Below are 24504 nucleotides of genomic sequence, written 5' to 3' on the forward strand. Positions count from 1 at the left end.
CAGGTTCAAGCCCTGGCTCGGGAGCTTCCACACACCAAGGGTGCAAAATAAAAGGTGTAAAAGTTTAGGTGTAGAAAGTAGAACTTTGCAGCTCGTTAACTTTTTATCTCATCCTTTCAAGATCTCCCTTTCTCTTAGTGTGTATGCAGTATTTTACTACAGCATGACTTTTTTTTTTTTTTTTTTTTGGTCTTTTTTCCATTTCTAGGGCTGCTCCTGCGGCATATGGTGGTTCCCAGGCCAGGGGTCTGATTGGAACTGTAGCCACTGGCCTACGCCACAGCCACAGCAATGTGGGATCCGAGCCCCGTCTGTGACCTACACCACAGCTCCTTAACCCACTGAGCAAGGCCACGGATCGAACCTGCAACCTCATGGTTCCTAGTCGGATTTGTTAACCACTGCGCCACGACGGGAACTCCTACAGCTCCAGTTTGACCCCTGGCCTAGGAACTTCCATGTGTGGCCCTAAAAAGAAAAAAGGATTTTTTTAACTAAAAAATAAAAAGGGGAGTTCCCGGCTCAGATCCCTTGTTGCCGTGAGCTATGGTGTGGGCCGGAGGCTACAGCTCCAATTGGACCCCTAGCCTGGGAACCTCCATATGCCACAGGAGTGGCCCTAGAAAAGGCAAAAAGACAAAAATAAATAAATAAAAAGGAAAGAAAATACAGGGGCTCAGACAGCTTCAAGGACCCCTGCCGTCTAGAGCTTTGGTCCTGAAAGTGTTGCCCCTGGGACAGTGCCGTTGTTGTGGCCTGAGAGCTCGTTAGCAGCAGGACGGTTCAAACGTGCGTTTTATAGGCTCCGCGGGCATTATTTGTATGCATCTGAGGCCTGGGAGGTGCTGCCCTGGAGCCTTAGGGAGGTGGCGTGTGGACAGCATGGGGTGCAGGTGGGGAGCACCGTCCCCCAGGAGGACCGCTCACAGGGACTTTCCTCCGGCCCCGATCCTGCAGGGCCTCTTCTTCGATGACTCCTACGGCTTCTACCCAGGCCAGGTGCTCATCGGCCCTGCCAAGATCTTCTCCAGCGTCCAGTGGCTCTCGGGGGTCAAGCCGGTGCTCAGCACCAAGAGCAAGTTCCGCGTGGTGGTGGAAGAGGTAGGGCCTGGAGCGCCTCCCAGCCGGAAGTGGCCTGCTCTGAGGACAGAGGGACCCGGGCTGTGGTCAGGGGGGTGACCAGCAGGCCAGTGACCCCCAGCCTGACCCACCTGGGCCGAGCAAGGTGGGAGGGTCTGCTGGGCCCGACTGGTGGCGAGGAGGCCGCGGCGACCCCCTGGGATGGGGCTGCGGGTACAGGCGGAGCCTGCTGGGGGGTCCAGTGGGCCCTGGACGGTGCTTAGAGAGAGAGGGTTAGACCTGGGCCTCTCCCGCCCACCGTCCCCAGGTGCAGGTGGTGGAGCTGAAGGTGACGTGGATTACCAAGAGCTTCTGCCCAGGGGGCACAGACAGCGTCAGCCCCCCGCCCTCTGTCATCACCCAGGAAAACCTAGGCAGGTGAGCGGCTCCAGCAGGCCACCCGCCCCGCGGCGTCCCCTGAGCAAGGCTGCGGGCTGCAGGCCCCAGTGTGGGGGGCCGAGAGCGCCGTGACCCAGCCCCCGCGTCTTCCCGCTTGCAGGGTGAAGCGTCTCGGATGCTTTGACCATGCTCAGCGGCAGCTGGGGGAGCGCTGTCTTTATGTCTTCCCAGCCAAGGTAGAGCCGGCCAGGATTGCCTGTGAATGTCCAGAAAAACACTGCGCCCAGGGGGAGGGCTCTATGGCCAAGAAGGTATGTCCTCGGGGCTGGGGTGTGGCGGGCGTGTGAGGAGCTGGCCCTGAGCCATTCCCACGGCCGGGAAGGTCTGTGCTCTGGGCCTTGGGGGGCAGTGCCGACGACCCTTGCAGGCCAGTTAGGTATGGAGAGCTGTCGCCCCCCGGCCCCCGCTGCCTGGGGCCTGGCCGCGCCGCCCTGCCCTCCGCAGCGCCGCCTCCCCGCTCCGCCCCGCAGGTGAAGCGCCTCTTGAAGAAGCAGGTCGTGAGGATCATGTCGTGCTCCCCGGACACCCCGTGCCCCCGGGACCATTCCGTGGAGGACGCGGCGGGCAAGAAGGGGGGCGCCAAAGCCAAGAGCGAGACGGGGTCCACCAGCCCCGAGGGCACGCCCGGCGGGTCCGCCAGCCCCGAGGAGATGCAGGACGAGGGCCCGGAGGAGGCACAGGAGGCCGGCGAGCAGCTGCCCCCCTTCCTGCTGAAGGAAGCGGGGGACGACAGGCTGCACTCAGCCGAGCAGGACGCGGATGATGAGGCCGCCGACGACACGGATGACACCAGCTCCGTGACCTCCTCCGCCAGCTCCACCACCTCCTCCCAGAGTGGCAGTGGCGCAAGTCGCAAAAAGAGCATACCCTTGTCTATCAAGAACCTAAAGCGGAAGCACAAGCGGAAGAAGAATAAAATCACTCGCGACTTCAAGCCAGGGGACAGGTAAGCTCGGGGCTCCCTCCGTCCCTGCAGAGCGTCCAGCCGGAGACTGGCCCCGGCGCCCATGCCCGCGGGTGCGCATGTGGTCTGCAACCTCTGTAAGGGCTCGGGGTGCCCAGGCAAGGCGGCTTAGGTGCCTGGGGCTGGCGGGGTGGAAAGGCGAGACCTGGCAGTGGGGCAGATGGGCCGGGGGCCGGTCCTGGAGGAGACGCAGGGCGGAGGCACGGCAGGTGAGCCTCCGCTGGCTGGTTTTCTTCCCTCCTGCCTGGGGTCAGGAGCCTCACCAAGCCCACAGGGCGGGGCGGTGGGGAGCGAGGGTTCCTGTCCTTTCCTCTGGGAGGCGTCCCGGTGGCCCGGCTCACTGGGCCCGCGCTGCAGGGTGGCGGTGGAGGTGGTGACCACAATGACCTCGGCGGACGTGATGTGGCAGGACGGCTCTGTGGAGTGCAGCATCCGCTCCAACGACCTCTTCCCCGTGCACCACCTGGACAACAACGAGTTCTGCCCCGGGGACTTCGTGGTGGACAAGCGAGGTAGGGCCAGGCAGAGCCTGGGAGGAAGGGCCAGAGGTCTGGGGTCAGGGAGGCTGCCCCGCAGAAGGCGCGCTCTCGTGAAGACGGGAGAGCCTCCCTGGCCTCCAGTGGCCCAGCCAGGGAACCAGTGGGTTGCACGCCCTGCCGTGGTCGACTGGAGTTGGGGGGGTGCCCATGGCGCCACCAGGGCACCTGAACGAGGCGTGTCCCCTCCTCTGGGTCCCCAGTCCAGAGCTGCCCGGATCCCGCTGTCTATGGCGTGGTGCAGTCCGGGGACCACGTGGGCCGCACCTGCATGGTCAAGTGGTTCAAGCTGCGGCCGAGCGGAGACGACGTGGAGGTGCGTGTGTGCCGCCCCTGCGCTCCGTCAGGGTGGGCTCTGGTGGGCCGCGGGTGGGGCCCCGGGCTCACCGCCGTCCGTCCCGACCCAGCTGATCGGGGAAGAGGAAGACGTGAGCGTCTACGACATCGCTGACCACCCTGACTTTCGGTTCCGCACAACCGACATCGTCATCCGAATTGGCAACACGGAGGATGGAGCACCTCACAAGGAGGATGAGGTACGCCCGCCGCTCGCCCTCGGGTTCCAGCCCGGACTCCTCCTCACTGGCCCGGGTGGCAGCTGCACTACCTGATGGTGCCACCAGGGGGCGTCAGGAGCCCAGGCCTGTGAGTCCTCTGGGCGGCCTGTCCCTAGCACCTTCCCCAGGAGAGTGGCCATCCCAGGTGGGGCTGCCCCTCGGCCTGACCACCTGCACGAGGACTCCCCAGCCTGCCAGGATCAGACCTCGTTCACTTAGCTGCTCCCTGAGCTCCAGAAGTTAGCTATTAGGGAAGCCCCGCTCCTGTCCGAAGTGAGTGAGCACAGGAGAGGCCTGCAGAGGTGGCCTCTGAGCTGGGCCCTGGAGAAGAAGTGGGACACTAGGTGGGGTCAGGCAGAAGCAGGGGAACCAAAGTCCGAACCCCTGGAACCCCATCATGGGGATGTCTGGAAACCCGGAGAGACCAGGATGCCGAGAACAGGAAGGGAGTGAGTGGGGGCTCGGGACAGCCGGCAGTGGGGCTGTTTCAGCCAGAGGGTCCCATGCCCCACTTCCTCACGGGGCCTCTGGCGACCACCCACATCCCTCTGTTCTCTTGGCCTGGCCCCTGCCCCCACCCTCGGAGAGCTGCACCTTTGACCCGGTCCCATTTGCCCTGCAGCCGTCGGTCGGCCAGGTGGCCCGCGTGGACGTCAGCAGCAAGGTGGAGGTGGTGTGGGCTGACAACTCCAAGACCATCATCCTGCCGCAGGTAAGGCCCTGCTCGAAACTGGCAGCTGGGCCGCTGGGCGGGGGTGGGGAGAGTCGCGGGCCTGCCTGGCTGGGCTGTCTTCTTTTGGGTAGGGGGTCTCGGGGAAGCTTGAAGGGAAGAGTGCAGGGTGAGGGAGGAGAACGGAGGGCAGCCCTCAGCTGGCCCGTCAGTCTCAGCCCACCTGGCGGGCTCCCTGGGTTGCCAGGTGTGTGTAGATTTTCACAAAGCTCTCGGCCCTGCCTTGATCCCCGTCTCACTGTGCTAAGAAAACGCAGGTTGCAGAGTTCCCCCTGTGGCACAGCGCGTTAAGCACCTGACTGCAGTGGTGCAGGTCACTGCGGAGGTGTAGCAACAATCCCCAGCCCGGTGCAGTGAGTTTAAAGGATCTGGCGTTGCTGCAGCTGCGGCGTCGTCGGCAGCTGCGGCACAGATTCTGTCCCTGACCCGGGAACAGCTATATGCCGCAGGTGCAGCCATTTAAAAACAAGACAAAACAAAAACACAGGGTGCTTGGAGGAGTTCCCATCATAGCGCAGCAGAAGCGAATCCGACTAGGAACCATGAGGTTGCGGGTTCCATCCCTGGCCTCGCTCAGTGGCTTACGGATCCGGCGTTGCCGTGAGCTGTGGTGTAGATCACAGACGCGGCTCGGATCCCACATGGCCATGGCTGTGGTGCAGGATTCGACCCCTAGCCTGGGAACCTCCGTATGCTGCAGGCGTGGCCCTAAAAAGAAAGAAAGGAAACAGGTTGCTTCCTATAGGGAGCAGAGCCTTCCCACCAGCACCTCGAGGAGTGCGTTCACAGACCAGGGAAGGGCGCAGATGGGTCCTGCGCGGCGGGACTGTTCGGCGCCGTTTCTTTGCCCCTCGTCGGAGCTGATCCTCACACCCCGGCTCACCCCTCCCGGTGCTGGCATGGGGGGGCGGGGGGAATGGCGCACCCCTCATCCAGGAGGCCATTCCGGGGATGGGAACAGGATGCGACACAGCCCAGCAGAGTGAGTGCACTTGGTGGCCAGGAGGCCAGACTAGACTGTCGGCTGGGCCTCGGGTCCTGGGCGGGGCCGGGCAGCGGAGGTGCCTCCCGGGGCCTAGAGACCACCTGGCACAGAGGCCCAACTACAGAGCCAGGGCAGGAAAGGGAGGAAGGGCCGAGGGGCTGCCGAGGGCCGGGGTCCCCAGCAGAGCGCCCCTCTTCCCCCAGCACCTGTACAACATCGAGTCCGAGATCGAGGAGTCAGACTATGACTCGGTCGAAGGCAGCACCAGCGGGGCATCCTCGGATGAGTGGGAGGACGACAGTGACAGCTGGGAGACGGACAATGGGCTGGTGGAGGACGAGCACCCCAAGATAGAGGAGCCCCCCCTCCCAGCCACCGAGCCGCCGGCAGCCCCCGAGGAGGACAAGGGTGTGGTGATCAGCGAGGAGGCCGCCACGGCCGCCATCCAGGGGGCCGTGGCCATGGCCGCCCCTGTGGCCGGGCTGATGGAGAAGGCTGGCAAGGACGGGCCCCCGAAGAGCTTCCGCGAGCTGAAGGAGGCCATCAAGATCCTGGAGAGCCTCAAGAACATGACCGTGGAGCAGCTCCTGACGGGCTCGCCCACCTCCCCCACAGTGGAGCCCGAGAAGCCCACGCGGGAGAAGAAGTTTCTGGATGACATCAAGAAGCTGCAGGAGAACCTCAAGAAGACCCTGGACAACGTGGCCATCGCGGAGGAGGAGAAGATGGAGGCGGCGCCGGACGCGGAGCGCAAGGAGGAGAAGCCCGAGGGGCAGTCGCCCGTGAAGGCCGAGTGGCCCAGCGAGACGCCCGTGCTCTGCCAGCAGTGCGGCGGCAAGCCCGGGGTCACCTTCACCAGCGCCAAGGGCGAGGTCTTCTCGGTGCTGGAGTTCGCGCCCTGTGAGTTCGCCCCGTTCGCATTACAGATCCGGAGGCCGGGTGGCCGGGGCGGGGCACCACGTCCCGGGTGAGGGCACAGGAGGGCTGCGTGGCGAGCCTGTGGGTGTGTCCCCCCCCCCATCTGGGACGTGCTCCCGGCAGGTGCTCCCTTGGGGCCACGTTTCCCTGGGTAGGGCGGCAGCTGCACTTGAGACAGAGTCCCAGGCCTCGCCGCCAGGGACTGACCCCTCTGTCTTCCCCTCCAGCAAATCACTCTTTTAAGAAGATTGAGTTCCAGCCTCCAGAAGCCAAGAAGTTCTTCAGCACAGTGCGGAAGGAGATGGCGCTGCTGGCCACCTCGCTGCCCGATGGCATCATGGTCAAGACCTTTGAGGACAGGATGGCAAGTAGTCCAGGCTGGGCCGGGCCTGGCAGGTGTGCAGGCTGGGCGCCTGGCACCCGAGGGGCGGCCCCCAGCCCCTTAACAGGGCGGGAAGGAGGCTGTCGGGAGAACCATGGAGCTCTCAAGAGTCTTACCCTGTCACTCTCTTTTTTTTTTTTTTTTTGTCTTTTTGTCTTTTTTGCTATTTCTTGGGCCGCTCCCGCGGCATATGGAGGTTCCCAGGCCAGGGGTCTAATCGGAGCTGTAGCTGCCAGCCTACGCCAGAGCCACAGCAACGCGGGATCCGAGCCCCATCTGCGACCTACACCACAGCTCACGGCAACGCCGGATGGTTAACCCACTGAGCAAGGGCAGGATCGAACCCGCAACCTCGTGGTTCTTAGTCGGATTTGTCAACCACTGCGCCACGACGGGAACTCCCTGTCATTCTTTTAAAAGTTAGTTTAAATGATATAATTATTACCTGAATCTTCTCCCCCCCCCCTTTTTTTTGAAAAATTAGAACGTTATAGAAAAAGTTAAAGTTGCCTTTCTGGTCCTCGCCCTGCTGCCTGGGCCCGTGCGTCTCCTTCCTGATGATCCGGGGGCGTGTTCACCTGGTCACGCACCGCTGCAAACACGTCCTGTTTCGTAGGATTCATTTTACACACATAGCGCAGTGTCATCGTTTACATCATCTGTAACTTCTTTTCACCAGCAGGGTAACTTTGGAGACCTGTTGGGGTCGCTTCACATCGATGTCACTCATTGCCTTTCGGCTGCAGAGTGGCCGTGTCGCACCATTTCCCACTCCTCTGTCTGTGGCGTGGGCCCTGAGTTCGAGTCACGCTGGTGGAGGCGTGTCCGTGCTTCCTTGTTTGTGCCAGGAATGGCCCAGTCCACCCGCCACCTTCTTTGTTCAACGGGCGTTCACTGGGCCTGGCTGTGTGCCAGCCACCCCTCGAGAGGCTGAATTTGGGTCTGAGGGAGCCCCGGCTCTGGCCCAGCCCTAGAGCGAGGGGCCAGCGGGGAAAGGGACCACAGAGGGGGATGCTGTTGAGAGGGCCCCTGGGCGGCCAGAAGCCATGGGCAGGGCCCGGAGCACACGCTCGAGCTCCCTGGTTTTAGTAAAAGTCTTTTTTTCTTTTTTTTTTTGGTCTTTCTGCCTTTTCTAGGGCCACACCTGCGGCATGTGGAGGTTCCCAGGCTACGGGTCTAATCGGAGCTGTTGCTGCCGGCCTACACCACAGCCACAGCAACGCCAGATCCGAGCCTCATCTGCGACCCACACCACAGCGCACGGCAACTAGTGAAATTCTTTTTGAAAGTTCCAGCCTCCTTCAGCTCTGCTGAGTGAAGAACTGTTCCATTCAGTTTTTCCAAATCTCACTCAGAAGGAGAGGGAGGTGGTGTTATCTTGAGGCCCCCGGCGTGGCTCCACTCACGAGTACACGAGAGGATTCTGATGCTCCAGCTGGCCACTCACCCGAGCATGTTGCCCTGGCGATGGCCCCCTGTACCCCAACACAGCGTAGATCTCTGATGCCTGGAGGGTCTCGGGTGGTCTGCCAGCATCTCCCGAGTTCACGACCTCTCTTCTCTCCCTTCCCTCTTGTTCCCTAAAAGCAAGTGCAGCCTTCCCATCCTGGAAGCCTCTTCCATCTTCTGATTGGTTGTCATTGTAATTTGATGGAGGTGGGGCGGGGTCATAGCAGGTGTTTTGAGGAATGTGGCTTACAAGGAAGTGATTGGTAAAGGAAAAAGCTAGTGGGATGAAAACCAGTTTGGAAAACTCCTCGTGTGCCCAGCGTTACGAGGTGCCAAGAAGGTCTGCACAGAGGTGTTTGCGCTGAGCTTCCTGTTGCTGCAGTGTCTGAGTCCCCGGGGCGGCTCCTGCCCCCGGGGAAGGTTGGATCCGGGCGCTGCGTGCGTGCGGAAGGCCGCCGCCAGCCTCGCCTTCCCTCCCTGCCTCCTCCAGGACCTCTTCTCGGCCCTGATCAAAGGCCCCACTCGCACCCCGTACGAGGACGGCCTCTACCTGTTTGACATCCAGCTCCCCAACATCTACCCGGCCGTGCCCCCCCACTTCTGCTACCTCTCCCAGTGCAGCGGCCGCCTGAACCCCAACCTGTATGACAACGGGAAGGTGTGCGTCAGCCTCCTGGGCACCTGGATTGGAAAGGTGGGTACGGTGCCGCCCCCGGTCAGGGCGGGGGAGGGCCCGTCTGGGCAGAGTGGCCGGAGCGCGCTGTGCGTGCCTGTGTTTCAGGGGACAGAGAGGTGGACGAGCAAATCCAGCCTTCTCCAGGTGCTCATCTCCATCCAAGGTAGGCAGGCGGGGCAGGGGGGGTGACAGCCGCCGGAGGCACAGCGACGCGGGCTCTTGCCTCCTCCGCCTCCTGTCCGAGCTCTGGCCCCCCCACAGGGGTTGAGGTCAGGCCGGCCCTGACGGGCTGCTCCTTGCTCCTCCCAAAGGTCTCATCCTGGTGAATGAGCCCTATTACAACGAAGCTGGCTTCGACAGCGACCGCGGCCTGCAGGAGGGCTACGAAAACAGTCGCTGCTACAACGAGATGGCGCTCATCCGAGTCGTGCAGTCCATGACCCAGCTGGTGCGGCGGCCGCCCGAGGTCTTCGAGCAGGAGATCCGGCAGCACTTCAGTACGGGCGGCTGGCGGCTGGTGAGCCGCATCGAGTCCTGGCTGGAGACCCACGCCCTGCTGGAGAGGGCCCAGGCGCTGCCCAACGGGCTCCCCAAGGACAGCAGCTCGCCCGAGCCGCCTGCTGCGGCCGAGCTCTCAGACTTCGGCCGAGAAGAACCTGAGGACGGAGGGCTGGCCCCTGGAGAGGCCTCCCAGGGCTCAGACTCGGAGGGCGGCGCCCAAGGCCTGGCCTCAGCTGGCAGGGACCGCACAGACCAGACTTCGGAGGCAGCGCCTGACACCGCGGTGCCACCCAGTGTCAAACCAAAGAAGCGGAGAAAGAGCTACCGGAGCTTCTTGCCTGAGAAGAGTGGCTACCCTGACATCGGCTTCCCCCTCTTCCCGCTTTCCAAGGGTTTCATCAAGAGCATCCGGGGGGTCCTGACGCAGTTCCGGGCCGCCCTGATAGAGGCGGGCATGCCCCAGGGCGCCGAGGACAAGTAGCCGCCAGCCCGGGGGACAGCGCGTCACGCGGGGAGAGGCCAGCTGCTGCCTGCTCACTCCCTCCCCTGGAAGCTCCCCCCTGCCCCTTCCTCCTGCGTCCCCCACGCGAGCCCCGCCCCTGCCCTCTCCTTCCCAAGGTGAGTTTGATGCTGAAGTGCAGGAAGTTCTTGCGATGCTGCCGTTTCTGCCCCGAAGCAATCCTCCAACAGGTCGGTCCCTGTGACGAAGGAAACCTGAAGCTCGTCGCTGGTTTTCCTCTTGTCGCCCCAGGCGGACGGTCCCAGCACTTCCTCCCCTGCCGCCTCCACCTCGGGTCGGAGGTGGGCTTTTCCTGGGCCTGGCACGGAGAGCTCTGGGCCCGAGCGCGTGCAGAGCGGCGGGACGAGTGGATGTGCCTTGCATGAAGTGTGGGTTGCTCCCGGGCTCGCCTGGTCCCCTTCTTCCTCTTCAGCTCCACCACAGCTTCCTAGTGTCCCAGGCCCTCCCGCCGCCACCACCAACCACGTCCTCCCTCGCCCCCCAACATCAGCACTCCCCCTCGGGAGCCGGAGCTGCTGTCACCCACGCCTGGCTCCGCTCCGGCCCGTCCACGCAGGAGAGCCCTCAGGCCTGTTGAACTTGCTCTCTAAGAGAGGTTGGGACCAGGCTGGGTTCAGGGTGACACCCAGGAGAGGTGGTGGCCCTCACACGCTGACACGGAATGAGGACCAGGGAGCTGCTGGGAAAGAAACAGCTGTAGGTGCCTTGCTCTTCTGTCCCACGGGGCTGGGGGACAGCAGCTCGGGCTCTTGGGCCTTGGCCGCGCAGACGGAAGCCGACGTCTGTCCCCGCTCAGCCCCACCCCAGGGCCCCAGGAGGCCGGGGCAGCAGCACACACAGGCCAGGGCAAGCGCTGGGGCCTCTCCCATGGACTCTGCCCCTCCCTCCATCGGATGCTCAGGCTGGGAGGCGGCATGTAGCTCACTGAACACAGAGCCAGCCAGCCCCTCTCAAAGGAGAGCGAGGCCTCCTGCCAGCCCTGGGCTGGCAGGCTCCATGCGGGAGGGAGGCGGCCGGCGGGGTCCTCCTTCCTCGCAGAGACAGGCCCAGAGGTTTACACGTTTTCTAAGCGTTTGATAATGTGAAGCTCCAGGCTGAGAGGATGCTTTGAGCACACTGCAGCTGTGTAACTTGGGGTGTATGTATGTAATATTTAAGGTTGAAAGAAAATAAATCTCAAAAGCAAAGATATTAACTCTTATTAGAAAAAAAGACAAAATAAGAAGCCAAAGCATGATGCGTCTTGTCCGCCTTACGCTGGCTCCACGCCTGAGCTGCCACGACCACGCAGCCGGCAGCAGCGAGGGAAGGATGGGGCCGGACCTCGGGCTGCAGCCTTGGGAGCCCAGAGTCGGTGTCCTGTGCGAGGGACGGAACGTCCCGAGTGGCTGGTGGGACTGCGCTTCCCGGTGCGCTGTTGACGTGGAGATGTGAATGCCTACTGCTTAAGATATCTGTATAAAGTGCTGTGTGATTAAACTTTTTTTTTACTTGCATTTTTTTCGTTTGGCTCATTACAATGTACAAAAAAGACAAGGTGGCACCATTAAACCTGCCTCTGCCATTCCTCTGGGCTGTGTTGCCTTTCTTCCCCTCGGGGGCACCTCACACACCCTCCCCAGGGGAAGGAAAGATGCGCCTTCCCTCACGGGCCGGTGGCTGGCCCGGAGCCTCTGCGTTTCCCGGGTCAGAGGCCTCGCGGGCGCAGGGCCCGAGCTGAGGGTCTAGGAGTTGAGAGGGTCAGTGCTCTGGTCTCTGAGCAGAGCCTACGTTCTGTTCAAGAGCCACCTTGTAGCACTGTGTCAGCAGCAGCTGGGGGCCCCAAGGGCTGTGACTGACCCGTTTCACCAGTTCAGCTCCTTCCAGGTGCCGGGGAAGCTGACCTGACAGCACCCGGTCTGGGCTTTAAGCCAAAAGCGTCCTCCTTGGGGAGATTGGCATCTGCCCTCTCTGCTTCTTCCCTTTAACCCCTGCCCCCACAAGGAGGAGGGGGAGCACCCTGCCTGGGGGGGTGACAGACACCTGGTGAAAGGGAACAGCTGCCTGCCGTCCTGACCTCCGCTCTGCGCCGGTTTTCCCCAAGCCCCCAACTCAGACACGGTCCCCTTTTTGCCGAGAGCCGCTGGCTGTGCGGCCCTAGGTGGCACACCTCGCTCTGAGCCTCAGTCCTCCGTTGGCTCCAGGCCAAATGTATAATCATCACCCCACCCCCTGCCAAAGCGTCCTGGACCAGCCCTGGTCCTGTGCCCACCACCAAAATGACTGTTTTCAGGCCAGTACCAGGCGGGGCTCAATCTAGGAGGCACCATTGGGCTTCGTGTGAAATGCAGACCCCTGGCAGAAGCAAGACCCCACTCCCTCCCCACCCCTGGGGTGAGACCGGCAGGCTGGAAATGTCACTTTATTTGGACTTATTCGGGGGGGGGGGGTGCTCCTGGGACAAAGCAGAGTGGCTTCCACGCTCCTGGCCCGTCCTTCCCGCACCTCCAGGAGCCCAGGCGTCGTCCTCCCCCCCGCCCATGCGAGCTGTGGCCCGGCCCTCCAGTCCTGGGGGAGGCGGGAGGGCAGGCCCAAGCTCAGAATGAACCGAGTAGACTAAGGCACGGCAAGGCCCACAGAGTCATGAGCGCTCTTCCCGGGGTGGCCTCTGCTGAGGCTTCTGGCTGAGTGAGGGCTGCGGCTCCCGGGAGGGGAGGGACTCTGAGCAGCCACTGACCATCCAGAAGTAGTTTGGGTGCACCTGGCCCTGCACAGCCTCACTAACCAACATTTCTCCGTCCACAGCAAACACACCCTTCCCGTCCTTGGGCTCCAGGCGGAAGGCAACCACCGGTACGTACACCAAGTGGGGACACTCACACTCCATGTGCCTGCCTTTCTCCATGGCCAGGAAGAGGCGCAGCAGCATGGCCCGAGACACGCCAGCCCGCACATAGAACAGGTGCATGGCGCCGGCCGTGCAGCGGCCCATGGGTGCAGCGAACATCTCGCTGCCCAGGTGTGAGTGCAGCAGCGCCAGCACCAGCACAAAGTCCTGCTCCGGCACCACGGTCCAGTGGGAGGGCACCGGCTCCTCCAGGGGCACCAGGTGGGTGTCCACAGGGCCCTGCTGGGCCCACTGGGCCGGAGCGGAGGCGGGGGGCATCTTGGAGACCACCGTTTCTACAGGGAGGTAGGCCAGGCGACCCCGGTAGGTGCGCAGGGTCACCAGGCGCAGGAAGGTGCCCAGAGTGAACCGCATCTCGCCCAGGCCCCGAAACTTCTCACTCTCCAGATCCACGTCCGCGATGAAACCCCATGTCAGGCTGAGCACGGAGAAGACGCGCAGCCCTGAGGCTGTCTGCAGGGACAGCAGATCCATGGGCGACAGCACCCGGCGACACAGCAGCCGTGTGCAGTTGGTCAGGAGGTCTTCATTCGTCACCTGCTCGTAGCTGCAGGGGAAAAAAGTCAGATGGGGGCGGGCAGGAGCCCTCACGCATCCTCCCCTTCCTCCTCCTGGGGAGTCGGGGCAGGCAGAGTGATGCTGAGTCCCTAGGGAGTTAGCAGGAGCGACAGATGGAGCAGGTGGAGGCAGCCAGCTGGAGTCACCAAGAGAGGGCCCCAGAGCGGAGGGCCAGGCTCCAGAGAAGAGGGAATGGAAACCTGGGAACTTATAACAGAAAGCCTGGCCGTAGGGTGGCACTGAGGGGAAACGGAGGCCCACTCTGGCCCTGGGCTCTCACCCGGCATAGTGGTTCAAAGAAGCTGCCAGTGCATTGCCAGAGCCGGCTGGGAGGCTACACAGGGGCTTCTGCATGGCGGTCTCCCAGTCCGGCCGCTCCATGAGCCCGTTCACCACCTGTTGGAGCACAGGTGGCCTCAGCCCCGCCCCTCGGCCCCGGCCCCGCCCCCGCCCCCGCCCAGCCTCCTGGTGCAGGTCTCACCTCATGCATCAGCCCGTCTCCAGACATAATCACCAGCGCGTCCCAGAGTCTCAGGTCCTCCGCCCTCACCAGCTCCCGGGCGTGGTTCCGCCGGTCTGGGAGAGACAGGGTGGCCATCAAGGTGGGGGTGGGGAGGTCCCTGGCAGGGGATGCGCCCTGCACCCCCTCGGGGAGGCACTCACCGGTGAGCATCAGCGTGAAGGAAATGTCGGCCTGGACCAGCAGGGGCTGCACGTGGCTCCGGAAGAGCTGCAGGCCCTTGCCTTTGCCCCCGCGCGGATTTAACAGCACCAGCACGCGGCAGGGCCGTGGGAGCAGGATCCGGGGGCCGCCCGCTGTAAAAACAAACCCCAAAAGGCCGTGTCCCCAAACGGCCGCTAGGGGGCTGATGCCCACAACAGGGGCACGGGACCGAAACTTGGGGCCTGAAACCCCCGGGTAACTGATCCAATAGAGTCTGGCCCGCAGCAGACTCGGGCGGGGAGCTGCCGCGGGGGCACCGCGCAGGATACCCGGCCAGCTTGGCTTGGCTCAGGCCCGGCCACCTTCTGGTCTCGTGGGAAAAGCGCTTCTCTCGAGCGGTCCCAGCCCCTCTCTCTTGTCCAGGTGACTCTGGCCAACCTTCCTCGCGCGGTGGGGAAAAGGATCCTCCTAAAAGTCTTCCCAGCCAGGCCCCCACAAACCTGCATCCATAACCTTGACCCGTGGCCCCCGCTGCCAGGGGGTCCCCGGCGCTGTCCGGGCGCTGTCCGCGGCCTCGGTTCCTGCCTTCAGCTCCTTATCGGTGCTGCCCAGGCGGGCGTCGCGGTGCCGACTGTGGGGCTCGCCCTCCCCGCCCGGAGCCGGGGCTGTGGAGGCACCCGCGTCATTCCCTGCGGTTGCTGGATCTGAGGGAGAGGAGACAGCCTTGGTGGCGTCCGGAGCGGCCCCCTGAGGTAGGGGGCGCCCCGCTAGATCCTTGGACCGCGCGCGGGGAGCCGCGCGCTCCGGCATCGCCTAGTTTTCCGAGAGATCCAAAGAGCCGAGCTCCAGTGCCACCAAGGGCTCTCCTGTCCTAGAACTGGGCCCCCACCCCCAGAGCGAAGGGTCCTGAGGGGCTTTCTTTTCTGGGGCCTCGGGTTCCGGCCCGACGATGAGTCAGAGCCCTGTGGTTCCCGCCGAGGGAGCAGCTCCTCACTCCCAGCGGGCTGCCAGGAGGAGGGGAGTCCAGATGCGTAAAAATTCCAGAACTTGAGTGGACAGCGCAGGGCACGAAGTTCGGGACAAGCGGTCCCCTCCCCGAAACAGCCGGGTCACCGGGTCCTCTACCCCGAGCTCCGGAGCGGTCCGGGCCGCTGAGCGCCTCCAAGAGCCCGGCTGTGCAGCGCCGCGCGCAGCGCTCGTGCAAGTAGCGCCGGAGTCGCGCAAGGGCTGAGCCGGAGCCTGGCCGCGAGCCGCCGCCTGCCTCAGCCGGAGCCGAGTGAGCGCGGAGGCCCTGCAGTGCACGGCCAGTTTCCCCGGCCGCCCAGGAGCCACGAACCGCGAGAGGGCAGGGCGGAAGGCCAGCCCTACCCAGTCGGTCCGGTTTGCCGGGGAAGCGCCACCTCCGTTCCCCACGTGGCCTAGGGCGGAACGCAGTTCTCCCTGGGCTCAGCCTCGCGACAGAGGGACAACTGGAGCGCCGGGCAAACGCTGACCGCCCGGCCTCGCTGCCTCGGGCCTCAAAGTTTTCCCTCAACTTCGGGGAGGGCGCTGTGCCCCGACGCCCGCCCTGGCCACGCCCCGCGGTCGCGGGGGTGGAACCCGCGCCAAGCTCGGCCCGGGCCAGCCTGCCCCCGGCCTCGCCGCGCCTCCTCCCGCACTGTCCGCGGCCCCGGCCCGGCCACGTGCAGCCCTTTGACTGAGTCCCGGGACGCTGGGAGCAGGCGACCCGTGAGAACGCGGCGCCGGAGGGGCGGAGGCCGTTGACAAGGCGCCGAGCCCCAGGCCCGGCCACGAGAGGCGCACCGCGGGCGCAGCGTCTGGAGCGCGCGGGTGTGAACGCGCAGCGCGGGCCGAGGCACAAACTCAACGCGGCTCCCAAAGTCCGAGCGGCTCCCGGGTGGGGGCTTCCGGCGCTTGTGGCTCAGGGCTCCGGGCAGACCCTCGGCTGCCTCTGGACGCTGCGACCTTTCGTCCCGGAGTCTCCTGGCAGAACTGGCCCCGCCGCCCGCGCCCGGCAAGCAGCGCCCCCTTCGCGCGCTCCGCCCCATCCCACCTAGAATTCAAGTCCCAGACTCCGGCCGAGTGCCCCCCGCTCCGTGCCGGGGCGTCTCTCCAGCGGCTCCAGTTCTCCCCCCCAGGGAGTTATTTTTAGCCTCCCGACCCGCACCCGGGCCACGCAGCCACCCCGCCGGAGGCAGCCGCCGCGCCGTCCCGGGGTGGGCGGGCGACCGGCGCTGGGGGCTGCGGTTGGAGGAGGGGGCCTTGTCAAGAAGCTCAAAAGCTGGATCCTTTTCCCAGAGGGCAACATCGAAGCTCACCTGGGCCTGAGAAGCTGCCCCGCAGTGGGGCGCCCCTCACCCACCTGAGAGGAGCTTGGTGGTGTAAGCAGACCCAGGGTTCCGCATCCGGACTGGAGAGCCATGCATGGGCGGGGGGGTCCCCGTCGCCCCCACTGGCTCAGCGAGAAGATGCCAACGGGCCCGGGAGTTTTCACTTTAACGGAGGCAACGGGGGACGCGTGTGTCAGTGCGTGTGTGATAAACATATCACGGGCAAGTAAGTGTCTGACCTGAACGTGTCCGCGACCAACACGAGTAAAGTCCCTGGGAGGTAGGTGGTTTGCGGCGACCCAGAGGAGGAAGTTGCTGAGGCCGACTGGGTGACCTGAGCAGGTGGGGCCAAAGTTAGAAAAAACCAAGCCGCCGGAGGAGGCTGAGACCGTGCAGGCCCGGACTGCAGAGGGCTCACGCGCCCACACCTGCTCTCACCCGACCACCGCTCGCTCACACCTCTCTCTTCCCGTGGCCCCTTGAGGTCGAGAAGAGGCGGATGCCGGCGGCGCGAGTAACTCGGACACGCCTCCGCGGCATCTTCTCTTCCGGAGGACCCAGGCGGCCCGGCCCCGTTTCCCAACACCTCGGGGTGGCGGGGCGATGGAGGGGGGGAAGGCGGAGCCCAGGTCTCCCCAAGTAGGAGGGAAGCGCAGGCTGGGACGCGCAGGTCCCCGGGCCGGTCCCCTGGCGCTCGTCCGGGTCGTGGCCACCTTCGCCCTGCGCGGCCCGGGGTCAGCCCTGGCTGGGTCCTGAGCGTCTCGAGCGCGTTCCGGGAAGGTGACTCAGCGACGCTTTCACGGGTCGAGAAACCGCGAAACTAGGAACCGCGGCAGGGAGCGGGGGCAGGGCGTCATCACCCCTCTCGCAGCGCCGCAGCCGGGGTCCGCCGAGGTCTGGTCTTGAACCTCCAGGTCCCCTACCCCCGCCCACCAGGAATCCGGCGCGGGGAGGGGAGCGCCGAGCTGCAGCCGCAGTGCCGCGGTCACGCGATGCGGGGACGCAAGCGGCGGCGGGAGGAGGGGGCTCGGTGCGGGAGCAGGAGCGCGATCCCTTTTCTCTCATTTCGCCTCCCACCTCGCCTATCTTCTCCTTCCGCGAAGACTACGGTCAAAGTCAGGGCTTTGGCGCCTGGAAGACGCGGGACGCGGTGGGGAGAGGCGGGGCGCGCATCCCGAGAGCTCAGGCTTGGAGGGAGGTGGCCGCAGAAGCAGCCTCCTCCTTCTGCCTCGCTCGGGAGAGCACCTCCATCACTCCTGAAAAGCCGCTGTCTCAAACCTTGGAGGCCGGTGGGAAACTGAGCCCCCGGGTGGAAGACCGTGAGTCCGTAGTGAGAAAGCCCACGTGCCGCAGGGTCCCGCCTCCTCCTCCTCCCGGCGCCCCAGGCTGGAGCCCCAGGGGTCTTGGGGCCGGGCGGGGGCGGGGTTGACTGGAAGCCGGGCAGCGAGGGAGGCGGGGCAGCCTGCTGGGTTCGTTATCTGGCTCCGGGGGCCCAGTGGGAGGGAGGTGAAGGGCAGAGCCCTCTGGCCCCGGTTCCACTGGTTCCACTCGGCACAAAGGCTCCTCTGTCCTCCCTGCCCCCTCTCCCCCTGCCTCACCCCCCCCCACCGCCCCTGCTCTGCCCTCTTCATTCTTGCCGTCACCTCCCCCTTCCCCGGCTGCCTCCCTCCAGGCCCACACCGCCCTCATCCCCTCTCTGAAGAGCTTCTCATCTCTGGAAGCTCTCATCAGCATCCCAAGAGATGGGATTGGGCAAGAGCAAGATGCTTGTCCCTTTTGATGACCGGGGGAACTGAAACCCTGAGAGATGAAGGGTCTTGCCTAAGCCACCCAGCCAGCGACGGACAGAGAAGCAAAGCAGGCCCCAACCCCAAGCCTGGGAGGCCTAGCTGGCATCTGAGTATCTGCTGGCCTGGTGGGTTGCTTGCCACCAAGTTGCGCCAGTCACCCAGCTGCTCCGTCTCCCCCAAGAAAGAGGAAGCATCCCGAAGCCCTGGTCAGGCTTCAGCATCCAGGTCCTAATTAAGCAGGTAGCTCCTGTGGCCACGGGCCTGGCATCAGGCTTGAGCTGCCCTGATCACCAGCCCACAGCTCAGCGGGCAGGTAACACCTGTCTCACAGGTGAAAGAGTCTGCCTTTCCCTCTCTAGCTAACCCCCTTCCTCCGTGAGGGCAGCCTCCCCAGGTGGACACGCCTGAGAACCCTTTTTTGTCCTTCTTTGAAGAAAGCAAGCAGGCATTCATTGGGCCTGGCCCAGCTCTCTGGAAACTTGGTAGCCGAGGCCGCCAGATTGCAAATGACTTGCTTTTATTAGCTTAGGGTTCCTGCCATCTCACCTTCCCTGAAGCTACCCTCCCTGGAGGTTTCAGCTCCCCAGCTGAACTGCAAGGCTCCGTGGCCTCCCTTGACCTCAAGGCCTTTCTGCCTGCGTGGCTGCAAGGACAGGGGAGGGAGGTGTCCGGCGCTGCAAACTCTCTTTAAGACTGGTGTTCCGGGACTCCTCCGGAAGTGGCTTTCCATTCTGAGATCCTGGTGACCGTGCCAGACACTGAGGCTGCTGGGCTGAGGATGGAGGGGCATGCTTCACAGGGGCATCCAGAACAGCCTGGTCCCACAGGATTCTTGGCTCCCTGCAGGGAGGGAGAGTTTCTGTTTCTGGTGATTCAGCTCTGGGTGTGATGGGGTTAACCTAGCCCTATCTCTTGAGTGGCCTCTTTGTTCTCATGGGTGTCCTTGGGGCATCTGGGAACCAAGGTCTCTTCTGGGCCTCTGGTTTCTGCCTCCCACACACCCCCACCTGCAGGCCTGCTGAGGCATTTGTCATGGTAACAAGGTACCTCTGGGTGGCATGTCGGGAGTTCCCGTTGTGGCTCAGCAGGTTAAGAACCCGACCACTATCCGAGAGGATTCGGATTCCATCCCTGGCCTCGCTCAGTGAGTTAAGGAGCCAGTGTTGCTGCGAGCTGCAGTGTAGGTGCACGGCTCAGATCCTGAGTTGCCGTGGCTGTGGTGTAGGCCAGTGGCTGCAGCTCCAATCCGATCCCTAGCCTGGGAACTTCCATATGATACAGGTGCAGCCATAAAAAGAAAAAAAGACATTTACCATTTCACTGTTCTCAAGAAATCCAGGAATAAGATGTCGGCGGGGTAGGTTCCTTTTGAGGACTGTGAGGGAGCGTCTGTTCCAGGCTTCTCTCCCGGCTTCTGGCGGTTGGCTGGCAAACTTTGGTGTTCCTGGTCCTGCGCATGCACCACCCAGGCTTTGCCTTCACTGTCTCATGGCCCTCTTCCCTGTGAAATTAATGGACTGAGATTTGTTCTTTTGGGGTCTGGATTATCTTCTGTGGGCATGTTCTTTTTTGAATGCAAATTACCCTGGGAGAGGAGTTCCCTGGCAGCTCAGTAGGTTAAGGACCTGGCCTTGTCACTACTGTGGCACAGGCTGGATCCCTGGCCCAGGAAGATGCGGCTGGGATCCCATGTTGCCGTGGCTGTGGCGCAGGCCGGCAGTTGTAGCTCCGATTGGACCCCTAGCCTGGGAACCTTCATATGGTGCAGATGCGGCCCTAAAAAAAAAAAGAAAGAAAGAAAAATTTAAAAAATAAAATAAAATAAATTAAAAAATTGCAATACTAGCTGTCTCAAAAGAGGACAAAAGGGCATGTTTACGTGGGTGCTGGAGGAAAGTGTGTCCAGAAACTGGACCTGCCCACCTCCCAGTGCTGCTGGGACAAGCTGTGGCGAGGAGTTGTTTGTGTCTGTGCTGGCTGCCAGGTCACTTCGCCCTTGCCCACCGGCTGCCCTGACCTTCGCGTCTTACTTCCCATCTCTGTTTATGGGATCTTTCGCTTCCTGAGCAGATGGGTTTATTCCCCCTTCCGATGAGAGAACAAAGCTGAGTTCTGTGTTTGTGTATCAGGTTCCTGTTGCTGCAACAGTATTACCTTGCAGTTGTGGAGGTCAGAAGTTTAAAATGGATTGGCAGGGCTGGGCTGCCTTCCTTTTCTATCTTCTAGAGCCACCTGCACTCCTTGGCTCCAGGACCCCTTCCTTCACCTCCAAAGCTTGCAGCATAGCATCTTCATCTCTGACCTTTGCTTTTTTTTTTTTTTTTTTTTTTACTTTTCTAGGGCCACTCCCACGGCATATGGAGGTTCCCAGGCTAGGGTTGAATCGGAGCTGTAGCTGCCAGCCTACGACAGAGTCACAGCAACATGGGATCCGAGCCACGTCTGCAACCTATACCACTGCTCACGGCAACGCCGGGTCCTTAACCCACTGAGTGAGGCCAGGGATTGAACCTGCAACCTCATGGTTCCTAGTCAGATTCGTTAACCACTGAGCCACAACGGGAACTCCTGACCTTTGCTTCTGTTGTCGCATCTTCTCTGACTCCGACCTTCCTACCTCCCTGGTTATAGGGACCCCTGTCTGTGAGGACACTGGCCCCACCTGGCTCACCCAGGATAATCGCCCCATTCAAGAGCCTTAACTCAATCGCATCTGCCAAATGCCTTTTGCCACATATTCAGGGCCCCGTGGATTATGACACAGACATCTTGGGGGGCTGCTATTCTGCCAACCACAGTTAAGGAGGGATAGTCTGGGAACCGTGTCTCTGGGAGTTCCCGTCGTGGCTCGGTGGAAACGAATCTTACTAGCATCCATGAGATTACAGGTTTGATCCCTGGCCTCGCTCAGTGGGTTAAGGATCCAGCATTGCCGTGATCTGTGGTATAGGTTGCAGATGTAGCTCGGATCTCACGTTGCTGGGTCTGTGCCGTCGGCTGGCAGCTGTAGCTCCAATTCGACCCCTAGCCTGAGAACTTCCATATGCTGCTAGTGCAGCCCTAAAAAGCAAAAAAAAAAAAAAAAGAACCTTCTTTCTAACATTCGCCATCTCCCCAGTGCTACCAACTGAACTCAAACCAGGAACCTCATTTCCTCTAAATAAGTGTGTCATGTGGGGACGGAAAACACTCATGCTGACGTCGGCATGTGATTCTGTAGACTTCATGATCTCAGACTCAGCAGGCGGAGGCCCCTCCAAAGAAAACTGGTTCCCATTTTTAAAAATTACCCAGGGAAAAAAATTACCCAAGAGGGAGCAATGAGCATCTTTGCTAAACGGAGAAATTGCAGGATTGCAAAACCACAACTTTTCACCTGAGGAAGGGGTGGGGAGCGGACCAGCCCAGCCACTTCCATCCTGGCAGGATTCCCAGCTGCGCTTTGTGGGAAGGGGTGGCCACAGGGCACAGCCTGCTAGGTGCCACACAGAAATGTGGGGCCCTCTCGGCTCCTGTCATATGACCCGACAGTCCAGCTACTTCTATTCCTCTGTGGTGAGGCTGGACCAGGCCGGCTACATGGAGAACTGTGGCTCGGAACATTCCACAGCCTCCTGCTGACATCAGCTCCAGTTTGGGCCCAGTCTGGGCTCTGGCCTGGTCTCCAGTGTCCAGTCCACCATCCTGGATGCCTGTGAGGGAAGAGCTGGTCCCCCTTTCTGAAGCTGCAGCCAGGCCCCCACCCCACCCCACCCAACTGTGCTTTGGCACCTGTGCCCTTGTCTCATGGTCACCACCACGTCATTTTGTCATTCAGATGTCCTGCACAGTACATCTCTGGTTCGGAGATGCTGTGACTGGTGAACATTCTCCTGCAAGGGAAGGGATGCCCCCAGCCACGTGTCACATCGCTTTGGGTGATGCCCAAAAGGCCAACTTCTGGAAAGCAGGAAGAGGGACCAGGCGGGCACCCCTGCAGTCAGGGAGCAGGAAAGCCGAGCTGTTTTATCCAGCGTCCAGGCGGAGGGGATGGGTGTGGACGCAGATTTCCGGGGGCTTTTTATTGTGCGGTGTTTTCCACTTTCACATCTCGCACAAGCGAAGCCGTGTCCTTGGGTGGGTCCCAAAGCAAACAGACGGTGAGCTGGACGCAGCGCATTTGCGCTAAAGGTCTGGTGTGGCTTCTTCCTACCTGCGCATGGACCCCTTGCTCAGAGCAAAGGTGAAGTCCTCTCTCACCCGCGCTGGAGAGGCTCACGCTGCCTGGGGGTTGCCCTTGGGAGGCGCCCTGAGGCCCCTGGTAGCCACCCAGAGACGCGTCCCATTTATGTAGCCACTTCAGCCTCCTTCACAGATGCCCATTCATTGGAGGTGAAAGAGGGGCCGGGGCCAAGCGGCAGAGACGTGGGGCCTGGAGCGGGGCTTGCCTGCCCCTGAGGCTCATTATCTGCATCCCCAAAATAGAAATTCCTCTTCCCTGGAGGCTGGCCTCCTGAAGGTCAAGCCCTTCGATTCTTTCCAGACACAACTCTGGTAATTTAAGGAATGATTACACAGGATGGGCTGGGCAGCGGGGGCCGGGAGCGGGGCCCGGGCCAGGGACACTGTAACCTCATTCCACACGTGTGCCCCTAAAGCTTTGTGCAGCCAAGGGAAAGATGCCGTGCTGACCCCAGAGGAGAGGCACTTCCAAAAGTGGCTCCTTGTTCTTTGTGCTCCTTGCCCTGACGCGCTCACCCCGGCACCATGAGCAGCATCCTGAAAATGAGTTCAGATGTCATTTCTCCTTCAAGGCGCCATGAGATCATCCTACGAGTGGCCTCCTCTGAAACGCCCCATTTCAAAACGCAAGGGGGGAGTTTGGGTCGTGGTGCAGCGGAAATGACTCTGATAGACACCATGAGGTTGCGGGTTCGATCCCTGGCCTTGCTCAGTGGGTTAAGGATCTGGCTTTGCCATGAGCTGTGGTGTAGGTCACAGACAGGGCCTGGATCTGGCGTTGCTGCGGCCGTGGTATAGGCCGGTGGCTACAGCTCTGATTCAACCCCTAGCCTGGGGACCTCCATGTGCCGTGGGAAGTGGCCCTAAAAAGACAAAAAGACCCAAAAAAAAAAATACAGTGGAGAGCCAAGTGATTACCTGTCAAATTTACAGACTAGTTAGTGCAATTATTTAAAAAAAAAAAAAAAAACTAGTATTGGGGAAATAACAATTTAAAATATATATATATATATAAAATAAGTTCTCTTCTGATCCCTGCAAAAAAAAAAAAAACAACACTAAAAATGCAATGGGCTTGGGGAATGCGCCTGAGCAGCGAGGAGCTTCTCGGGGGCGGCTGAAGAACCTAACCTCTCCTTCCTCTTTCTTTTCCTTCCTCGAGCTGCACTTGGCAGCGTTCTGCACACAGAAGTCCTGGAGAAATGCTTGCAGGCTGACCTCTGCCAATCACAGCATCCCTCCGGCAGATGCAGCAGAGCACCCAGGGGAGGGAGCCCCATATGGGCGCCAGGTGGCTGCTGTGCGATGCTGAGAGCCCAGGAAGGGTACAGTCCGACCCCTGCCTCCTCCTGGCTCCGCACAGCAGGCTGGTGGGTCTCGGGAGGGACAGACCGACGGCTCTGATGCAGAGTTAAAAGGACACCTCAATCTTCCTGACTCGGCATGACCTAGAAAAACCCACAGCATCAGAACTTGGCATTTACAGACAAGCGCAAAGATCCTACCGTTTTGGGCTGAGTTCCAGTTGCCATGTGACCGGTATCTGTGACCACTCTGTTCTCAGATTGAGAACTTGGAGCATTTGAGGAACACTTGGGAACAGCAAAATGTGATTACCGTGGAATCGGATCAGCTGCCTTCATCTCTTGGCAGGAGTGAGTGTTACTCCTAAGGAGAGGGGTGTGCTGAGTCTTCCGGGGTGGATCTGTTACCCCCATTTGCAGCCCTTCATAGGGCGGGAGCCACACTGGCTCGGGCTGGGGGGCAGGCTGAATGGCCGACAGGAGGCAGGTAAACCCCAAGACAGCAGGGGCCATGTCTCTGAGGTCAAAGGAGGTTCTGAAATGCCAAGGACCCTGAGTGCAACAGCAGGAGCCTACTTCTAATTCTAAACGGGACTGGGGAGTTCCCGTTGTGGTGCAGCAGAAACGAATCCACCTAGGAACCATGAGGTTGTGGGTTCGATCCCTGGCCTCGCTCAGTGGGTTAAGCGTCTGGCGTTGCCCTGAGCTGTGGTGGAGGTTGCAGACGCGGCTCGGATCCCGCGTTGCTGTGGCTCTGGCGTAGGCCGGTGGCTGCGGCTCCGATTCGACCCCTAGCCTGGGAACCTCCATGTGCCGCAGGAGCAGCCCAAGAAATGGCAAAAAGAAAAAAGAAAAAAAAAAAAGAATGTTCATAGCAGCCCTATTCACAGTAACCAAAATGGAACGACGCAGGCATCCTTCAAAGATGAATGGGTAAAAGAAATGGACTCTGTCCATATTAAGGAGTAGTATTTGGCCAGGAAAAGGAATGAAGGGCTGATCTGTGCTACCCTG

At 61.7% G+C, this 24504-nt stretch overlaps 2 protein-coding genes across 12 annotated transcripts in view; one reads left to right on the top strand and one right to left on the bottom strand.

Annotated features, from left to right (window-relative positions):
- The window catches only part of UBE2O (ubiquitin conjugating enzyme E2 O), a 59037-nt gene extending 47734 nt beyond the window's left edge, over window positions 1–11303 (top strand). For 2 of the 4 annotated variants that reach the window (XM_005656913.3, XM_021066588.1), the window contains exons 6-18: window positions 958–1101; window positions 1388–1497; window positions 1619–1769; window positions 1989–2464; window positions 2840–2994; window positions 3222–3334; window positions 3426–3554; window positions 4198–4287; window positions 5494–6190; window positions 6436–6572; window positions 8530–8733; window positions 8821–8878; window positions 9027–11300. In XM_005656913.3, coding sequence (XP_005656970.1) covers window positions 958–1101; window positions 1388–1497; window positions 1619–1769; window positions 1989–2464; window positions 2840–2994; window positions 3222–3334; window positions 3426–3554; window positions 4198–4287; window positions 5494–6190; window positions 6436–6572; window positions 8530–8733; window positions 8821–8878; window positions 9027–9697 — 3135 coding nt within the window. In that variant the 3' untranslated portion in view covers window positions 9698–11300. Of the gene's footprint in view, window positions 1–957; window positions 1102–1387; window positions 1498–1618; window positions 1770–1988; window positions 2465–2839; window positions 2995–3221; window positions 3335–3425; window positions 3555–4197; window positions 4288–5493; window positions 6191–6435; window positions 6573–8529; window positions 8734–8820; window positions 8879–9026 lie in introns of all 4 variants that reach the window. The other 2 variants (XM_021066586.1, XM_021066587.1) reach the window with 2 other exon arrangements.
- On the bottom strand, window positions 12122–19756 carry SPHK1 (sphingosine kinase 1). 8 transcript variants are annotated; one of them, XM_021066591.1, is made up of 6 exons: window positions 17454–19756; window positions 14346–14549; window positions 13845–13997; window positions 13663–13757; window positions 13462–13577; window positions 12122–13170 (listed from the first exon to the last, which is right to left on the bottom strand). In XM_021066591.1, exons 2-6 carry the CDS (start codon window positions 14353–14355, stop codon window positions 12357–12359), a joined length of 1188 nt encoding a protein of 395 aa, XP_020922250.1. In that variant the 5' UTR covers window positions 14356–14549; window positions 17454–19756; the 3' UTR covers window positions 12122–12356. The 8 variants fall into 8 exon arrangements, with proteins under 8 accessions (XP_020922250.1, XP_020922249.1, XP_005656973.1 ...); XM_021066590.1 differs by having other exon boundaries at window positions 17253–19756; XM_005656916.3 differs by lacking the exon at window positions 17454–19756 and adding an exon at window positions 16208–17259.

The sequence above is a fragment of the Sus scrofa genome, chromosome 12 (genome assembly GCF_000003025.6).
Source record: "Sus scrofa isolate TJ Tabasco breed Duroc chromosome 12, Sscrofa11.1, whole genome shotgun sequence".
Classification (NCBI taxonomy): Eukaryota; Metazoa; Chordata; class Mammalia; order Artiodactyla; family Suidae; genus Sus; species Sus scrofa.